The sequence below is a fragment of the Ailuropoda melanoleuca genome, chromosome 1 (genome assembly GCF_002007445.2).
Source record: "Ailuropoda melanoleuca isolate Jingjing chromosome 1, ASM200744v2, whole genome shotgun sequence".
NCBI classification, from domain to species: Eukaryota; Metazoa; Chordata; class Mammalia; order Carnivora; family Ursidae; genus Ailuropoda; species Ailuropoda melanoleuca.
Genome location: NC_048218.1, coordinates 70,842,013 through 70,849,828, shown reverse-complemented (window position 1 = coordinate 70,849,828; position 7,816 = coordinate 70,842,013). Strand labels below are relative to the sequence as shown.

The 7,816-nt window shown below is 44.4% G+C and overlaps 1 protein-coding gene across 1 annotated transcript in view; it reads right to left on the bottom strand.

Moving 5' to 3' along the window:
• LSG1 (large 60S subunit nuclear export GTPase 1) overlaps positions 1–7,816 on the bottom strand; it is a 30,993-nt gene that overhangs the window by 1,362 nt on the left and 21,815 nt on the right. The window contains exons 11-13 of the mRNA XM_019801982.2: positions 7,280–7,403; positions 4,335–4,414; positions 2,602–2,775 (exon numbers count right to left, since the gene is read on the bottom strand). Of these exons, the coding sequence (XP_019657541.2) occupies positions 2,602–2,775; positions 4,335–4,414; positions 7,280–7,403 (378 nt within the window). The remainder of the gene's footprint in view (positions 1–2,601; positions 2,776–4,334; positions 4,415–7,279; positions 7,404–7,816) is intronic.

The window sequence follows — 7,816 nt, the reverse complement described above, 5'->3', positions numbered from 1 at the left end:
TATTTATTTATTCGACAGAGATAGAGACAGCCAGCGAGAGAGGGAACACAAGCAGGGGGAGTGGGAGAGGAAGAAGCAGGCTCATAGCAGAGGAGCCTGATGTGAGGCTCGATCCCATAACGCCGGGATCACGCCCTGAGCCGAAGGCAGACGCTTAACCGCTGTGCCACCCAGGCGCCCCTCTCCCCATTCTTAATTAAGTTTCTCAGCATTCTGTCTTCAGTGCATTCTTTGTCCTCAACTTTGCTTAGTCCCATAGCTGCAAATGCCATCTCTCACTAGCCACCAAGACAGCACTCCCTGTGCCTTCCCCACCTATCACATACAGTCAGCCACTAAGTTCTACGGTTTCCAGGCTCTAGGATTTTATGCATCTGTCCCCTCCTCCCCGCCACCCTGCTCCAGCCTTCACTGCACCACTGCAGACTGCCCTCACGCAGGCCCCACACTTCCACTAGAGTTCTCTAATCACATGTCCCTCTTCCTGTCCTCACAAACCTCTGGTGGCTCCCTGCAGCCTGGGGAATCAAGTTCCTATTCCCTCACACAGTGCACAAGGCCACTCACAGCATGGACTCTTTACGGACAGAGCCCACACCCCCATCTCTTTATGCCTTGGTTCACACCACTCCCCCTGCCTGGAGAATGCCCTCACCACCCCTTCCAACTGGCACACTTTTATTTGTCCCTTAAGAGTGCAGCTCAGATATCACCTCCTCTCTGTGGCTTTCACTCGCCTACTCTCCTGCCAGCCCCACGAGGAACTGCTCCCCAATCTGGGTTCACAAAGTACTTGACTTACATCTCTGCCCTAGACCTAACCTGTCATGTTATTTGTTAACTTCCCATCTCCCCTTCGCTAGAATGTGAGCTCCCTGAAAACAGCAATTGTGTCTTACTCATTTTGGTATCCTAGGTCCTAGTGCAGTAGGCACGCACAGTAAGGGCTCAAAAGTGTTTGAAAACTTGTGATTTTATTCAAGTAGAAGATAACGGAACAAAAAAACAAAAAAAAACCTAAACAAATTTTAAGGTTTAAAAAGTAGTTAATCCTGTATGATTCTCTAAGTGAAAAGCAGTATTTCGTGATCTTATAATAGTAAAATGTTAGTCTAGAGGCTAAAGCTTTGGTACCCGTAAGTTTTCAGCCTTCTTGCACATGACCTTTAGAAACATTCTGAAAACACTTAAAACCTCCATTTACATGTCTAGCATGACAGTAGTAGGCCCAAGGAAGAACCTGTAATCGTTCTCCATATCCTGAAATTTCCTTCTAAATAGTGGCAGATTTGGAAATAACTTAAGACCAGCAGCCACAATGATCTAAGTTCTATCTCAGTTTTGCCATTGAAGATAAGTGTCCTTGAATAAGCCTCCTTGGGCCTCCATGTCCTGACTGGTAGATAGTAAATAGGGAGAACACCATCTGCTTGGCCCACCTTAACACACACACTGAGTGAGGCACAAAAATAAAGCACCATATAAATATAGCAAGAATCATTCTCTGGATACGGATAACGCCTGCCGCACCCCAACTTTATGGTTATAGCAGTCACAAAAGCATTTTATGTATTAAGTATAGTTACAGGATTAAACTTGTTCTGCATATAAATTTGCTCTTTAAGATGCAGCATACAAACTGTAGGTGTGATGTAAATAATTAAAGTTATTACAATGTACTTGCTCAGAAAACCCACTTAACGGTAAGTAGTATTTGCATATTATGATAAAGGCTTTTATCAGAATGTATAAAGAACTCTTATAAACTCAACAGAAGTCTTCTCCAAAGAAGACTTACATGTGCCCATGAGCACATGAGATTATCAACGTCATCTGTCCTTAGGGAATACAAATCAACGTCATGAGCCATCGCTTCACATATACTAGGATGGCTAAAATGAAAAACACAGAAATACTGGTGAGGATGTAAAGACATTAGAGCCCTCACACACTGCTGGTGAGAACGTATAACGGCACAGCCACTTTCACAGTCTGGCAGTAACTCAAATGTTAAACACGGAGTTATCATAGGACCCAGCAATCCCACTCCTAATTATATACCCAAGAAAACTGAAAAATCTATGATCACACAAAAGCTTGTACATGAATGTTCAAAGCAGCTTTATAATAGAAACAAGGGGAAACAACTCAAATTCCATCTACTGATAAACAAAAGGTGGTCTATGCATTCAATGGAATATTTGGCCATAATAAGGAATAAAGTACTGACACACGGATGAACCTTGACATCATGATGCCAAGTTAAAAAGCCAGTCATGAAAGGCCACAGAGTGGGCGATTGCATTTATATGAAATGTCCTATCAGGATAAGCAAAGCTATCTAGGAGAAAGTAGACAAATGGTTGTCGGGGGGGAAGGAGGTGAGGGGAATGATGAGTCACTGGTAATGGCTACAGTGTTTCTTTCTGGAGAGAAAAAATGTTCCAAAATTATGGTGCTAGCTGCACAACTCTGAATATACTACAAACTACTGAATTGTATTTTAAAAGGGTGAATGTTGTGCTATGTGAATGGGTATTTCAATAAAATGCTATATAAAATGTGTTGGATCAGAAAGTAAAGAAAAACTTTAAAACTTACTTGATGGAAAAAAGCTTTATCAACTATATTTTCAATCTGTGTTGCTTTTTTATTTCTGCCCAGATGTATTTTTAGTTCGCCACCATTTGTTTTGTTCTCTAGAAGTCGCTGGTGTTGATGCTGAAAGATCACAGGGTCTCTTCCAGGAGGAGGATGACAGTAGAGAAGTTTACCCTACGAAGACAACAAGAAGCATAACAGCCCATCAACAGGTGCTGTGTTATCCCAGAAGACAAAGTCCTCCGAGAAGACCTCTCTGCCAGGCACCCTCTGACAAGCTTCCGGGGTTTTTTTTGTTTTTGTTTTTGTTTTAAAGATTTTATTTATTTATTTGACAGAGAGACAGCGAGAGAGGGAACACAAGCAGGGGGAGTGGGAGAGGGAGAAGCAGGCTTCCCGCTGAGCAGGGAGCCCTTTCTGGGATCATGACCTGCGCCGAAGGCAAACGCTTAACAACTGAGCCACCCAGGCGCCCCTAGCTTCCCGCTTTCTGACGCAGCAAGCTGAGCTGAGGTCTGTCACCTACAACTGGAGAGTCCTAATGAAGACACTGACTGTGCCCCTTAACGTGTTCGGGAGGCCTCGCCAGCCCACAGCCCCAGACCAGAAGGAAATCTTTCTCTTCTGTGCTCCTTTTTACCTTGCTTGCATTTCTACTGAAGTGTTAATACACTGACACGACTACACTTAGGATAAATATCTTCCAAAACAAACCAGGACACAACTGGACAGCAGGACGATACTAATGCGAATGTTGGAGTGGCTGCGGTTGCTCACTGGGCACACATTTTCTACTTCCCACTGCAAACGCTCCATAAACTGTGGTTGGTTTTAACTCATCTTCTCATCTGCCACGGTTTTATAAATGGTAAATGAATGAATAATTTAGCATACAAATATTCCATTAACTCCTTTCTTCCTGAACTGGAGGCAAGAGAGTACGCTGTGCAGTTTGACTCCTGTGCTTCCCAGAGCCATACGGATGTGGCACTGAGAAGGGGGAACAAAACCAGATCCTTAGCGCCAGTTATTACTGGACACCCAGAATGCTTGTTTGTGAAAAGAATTAAGCTTAATACGTAACAACTATTGGGGGTTAATTATACGCCAGGCACTGAGCTTAGTGGTGTGCCTGTCTCCACATACACATATTTTTGTCATTTATTTCCCATAATAATCTCATGAGATAGGTACTGTTAATTCCTATTTTACTGATGAGGAAAACCCAAAACTTAGCACATGTTCATTTGTAATACGAGAATAATAACCTCATAGACTCGTGTATTTTTAACGAGGGGACATACGGAAAACATTTTGCATTGCCCTCAGGGCTCGCTGGGAGTGGTCTCGCTACGAGGGGAAGCACAGGGAGAAAGGCCGATGACCAGCTACGCTGCAGGGAGGACAGGGACATAGCTGTCACAAGCTGATGGAAAAACGAGGCACACATTTTCTCACTTGCACTGATGACATGTATAGAGCCCTCTGCCTCGCTACACGCACGGTTCAGGCGATGCCAGCTCCCCCGGATCATGGATGCCCGGCCACAGCTGCGGATGCCCCCCTGCCCAGAAGAGCCGCGCAAACCTTGCCAACCGCCTCTCGCCAATGATGACACCACCTGGGTGAGGAAGTATCTCCTTTCTAACTCGACAGGTTGCTGGTATCTAAGAGCACACTGTGAGAACGAAGGCCTGTCTGCTCCAGAGCGACAAGGAGCCGGGCCCACTTACGCTGACGTAGTCCTTCAGGATGTAGCGAGCAGACCGAGGCTGGTCTGGCTGCCCATGCGCCGTCATGAATCCTCGCATGTCTGTGAGGAGAAATGAATGGTGCAAAACCCAAATCAGAACCCAGAACGTCACAACAAAGACAACCGAGATGATGGCAGTTTAGTCTGCTACCCCACTAACTGTGCAGAGTGACTTGCTAGCTTTATTTTTTAAATTTTTTAAAAAAGATTTTATTGGGGGGGGGGGGGGTAGAGAGAACGAGCAGTGGGGAGAGGCAGAGGGAGAAGCAGACTCCCTGCTGAGCCAGGAGTCCAACGTGGGGCTCGATCCTAGGACCTGAAGATCATGACCTGAGCCAAAGGCAGACACTTAACCATCTGAGCCACCCAGGTGCCCCTAACTCGCCAGCTTTAAAAAAGCAACTATCATTGTGGAAGATATTCTGGTTAGCACTATAAAGACATCTGACAATCCAGGCAATCGGACGATACTGTTCTGATATCCTAGCACCAAGTAGTAACAGAGACACTCAATCTCTCTCTACTCCAGTTACTTCTTTCATCTCTTGATTTTAAAAACCTTTAATCACAGAGGCTACCTGTGGAATGCTATGTTGTCACTAATATTAGCAAATCCAAAAGCAAAACACAGTAAGTCTCTTCTTGCTTAGTGATGTATCTATGCTTTTTCCCGTTTCTCAAACACACTATAAAGATCCCTCTAATACTGACTCAACTAGAGGGAGTAGCAGAACATCGTGGTTGAGAATGTGGGCTTTGGCAGACACGTGGGGTTCAAAACTCAGCTTCCTCGCCTACTAGCTGTGTAGTAGGCTCTTTTAGTTTAGAAGAAAATAGTGAGGACCCATTAGATCACATAATACACAAAAATACATTTAGGCAGATTAAAAATCGAAAGGTATAAAAACAAGATATTAGAGGGAAACAATTTTGTCCTTTTGAGCTAGGGAAGGCCCTCACAAGCAAAACACCAAATGCAATCAAATCAAAAAGGGGGAAAAAAGGCTATTAAAATTGTTAATGTCTACAAGGGTAAAGAAACCACAAAGAACTCCTACAAATCATTAAGAGAACAAAAGATGCATAGGAAAAGGTGATTCCCAGAAGAAACAGAAATGGCTAACATATGGACAGATGTCCCATTTCACTAGTACTGAAAGAAATGCAAATTAGAAGTTAAGACAAGTTAAGACAACATCTTTTAAAATGAACTGTCAGAAACTATTCTTTACAGACCTGCAGATGATCTTAGAAACTGTACGTATGTGGTCATCCATTTGTATTTTGATTTTTATCAGATTTAGATGAGAAATCTTAAGAAACTTAAACTCAATTACTTTTCATTTTATCTGGAAGTCAAACTAAATGGAAAGTCTGGTGGAAGTCCACCTTTCCCCATCTTTCAGGCTCTGGCACCAGAGAGAGGTCTGGATTATGAAACGGGTTCTCATCCAGGCTATGCCACTGACCAGACACCACCGTGGGCAAGTCATTTCATGCTCTGATTTCAGATTGTTTTTTTGTTTTTTTTTTTAAAGATTTTATTTATTTATTTGACAGAGATAGAGACAGCCAGCAAGAGAGGGAACACAGGCAGGGGGGAGTGGGAGAGGAAGAAGCAGGCTCATAGAGGAGAAGCCTGATGTGGGGCTGGATCCCATATCGATGGGATCACGCCCTGAACCGAAGGCAGACGCTTAACCGCTGTGCCACCCAGGCGCCCCTCAGATTACTTGTCTTAAAAAAAGGAGGTGAAAGGTGGCGTGATCTTTAAGGTCTTTTCCAGTTCCATGACTTTGTGACTACACCAGTCTCATCACAACGGCTTCACATTTATTCTCTTTAAAGTCTCCCAACTAAACTAAGTTCAAGCTCTGGTTTAAGTGTGCTTTGTATCAAATCACCTTTCTCTGCGAGAATACAAGTTTTTCCTCTTCTTATCAAATCAAATGACCTGAACTCCTTCCACGCTGGTGGCAGTTCCTTTAAAGGCATGCCACAGGTGCATGGAAATGTTTCAACATTGCTATTTCTTTAGGAAGACATAGGGAAGTTCCTCCAGATAACCTTTAAAGTTTGTATTAAGGGAAATAAATCACAATCAGTTGAAGAATGATAGGCAGATAGCTCCCACGTAGAACTGGGGTAAGACACAGAGGTGGGAGGGCGGTGGACTCATTTTAAAGTCAAACAAGGTTTCCAAGGGACTGATGGAAGGGGAGGGAGGCTGTTTTGCATCCCCATCCTGACCTCGATCCACTCTGTCCCAATCTCTGAGGGCCTTCCTTTCCCATGCTGCCCTCACAACTCTCCTTCCTGCAAGGACAGCATATTCATTTTCTTTCCAGCATCCCTTCTCTTCTCTTTGGGAGAAGACTCCAGAAAAAGCCAAATGGCCTCAGTCACAATCCATTGTCTACACCTGAGTACCGACAAAACAGTGAATGCCCCAAGGGCCTTTTCTTCCAAGCACAAGACAGCTGCTGGCAGGCCCGTGCTCCCTGTGGGAGGTTTCAACACTATCCGAGTGTAGGCCTCCTACAGGCAGGGGCTCGAGACCAGGAGCATATGGAAGACACGTCTCCCCTGGAGCCGGACTGATTGCTACTGTGAGGATCCACAAAGGGCAGACCTGAGGAAGAGGCCAGGGCCTCAAATCATCTCCTTCTCTAACTCTAGAAAGCACTTAACACACTGAAGTCATCTACTACTCAGGCAGCAGGCAGCTCTCCCTCCCTCCCTGTTCCACTCTGAACCCACCACCAGAACTGCCTGCGGGCAAGGTCGACAGAGATAACTTCAAGGCTGGAAGGTAACATGGACAAATATAAGGAAAAACGTGAATTCGTATCTTCGCAGGAGTAGTTCTTTCATTAACTATGTTGTGACTTTTTTGTTCATGTTTTAAAATAAATCATAACTCACATCCATATGCTGTCAACAGTTCTTCTGATGTTGGGGGTCGATGGGGATCTTCATCCTCTCTAGGCTTTATGATAGTAATGCCATATGTACTTTCTAAGACATGTCTCGGAATATTCTGGCAAACATAAGCTTGTCAAGGAATCATTCCCTTGAACTGACCCCCTCGCCCACCACACCTTCTGACACATGCTTCCTAATTCACCACTTGTAGGACAGATGCCTTTCTACCTCTCCAGAAAGAAGGGTAGTTATTCATTAATTTTTGAATACTTTTTTTTCCTCTTTAAACACCATGCTACCTTGTACCAGTTATTCATACACATGCCCCATCTGCCCCCCAGACCGAATCCGGCAAGGGCAGGACCCACGGCTGATTCGTGCTTGTAGCCTCCACAGAACCGAACGTAACCTGGCTTGTAATAAATGCCAGTACACACCTGATTACTGATCCACAGAGAAGTGCAAAATATACAGAGACGCATTCAGTAACGTAACACCTGTGTCCCCAACTACCAAGAGGTAGTAACAATGTCATCT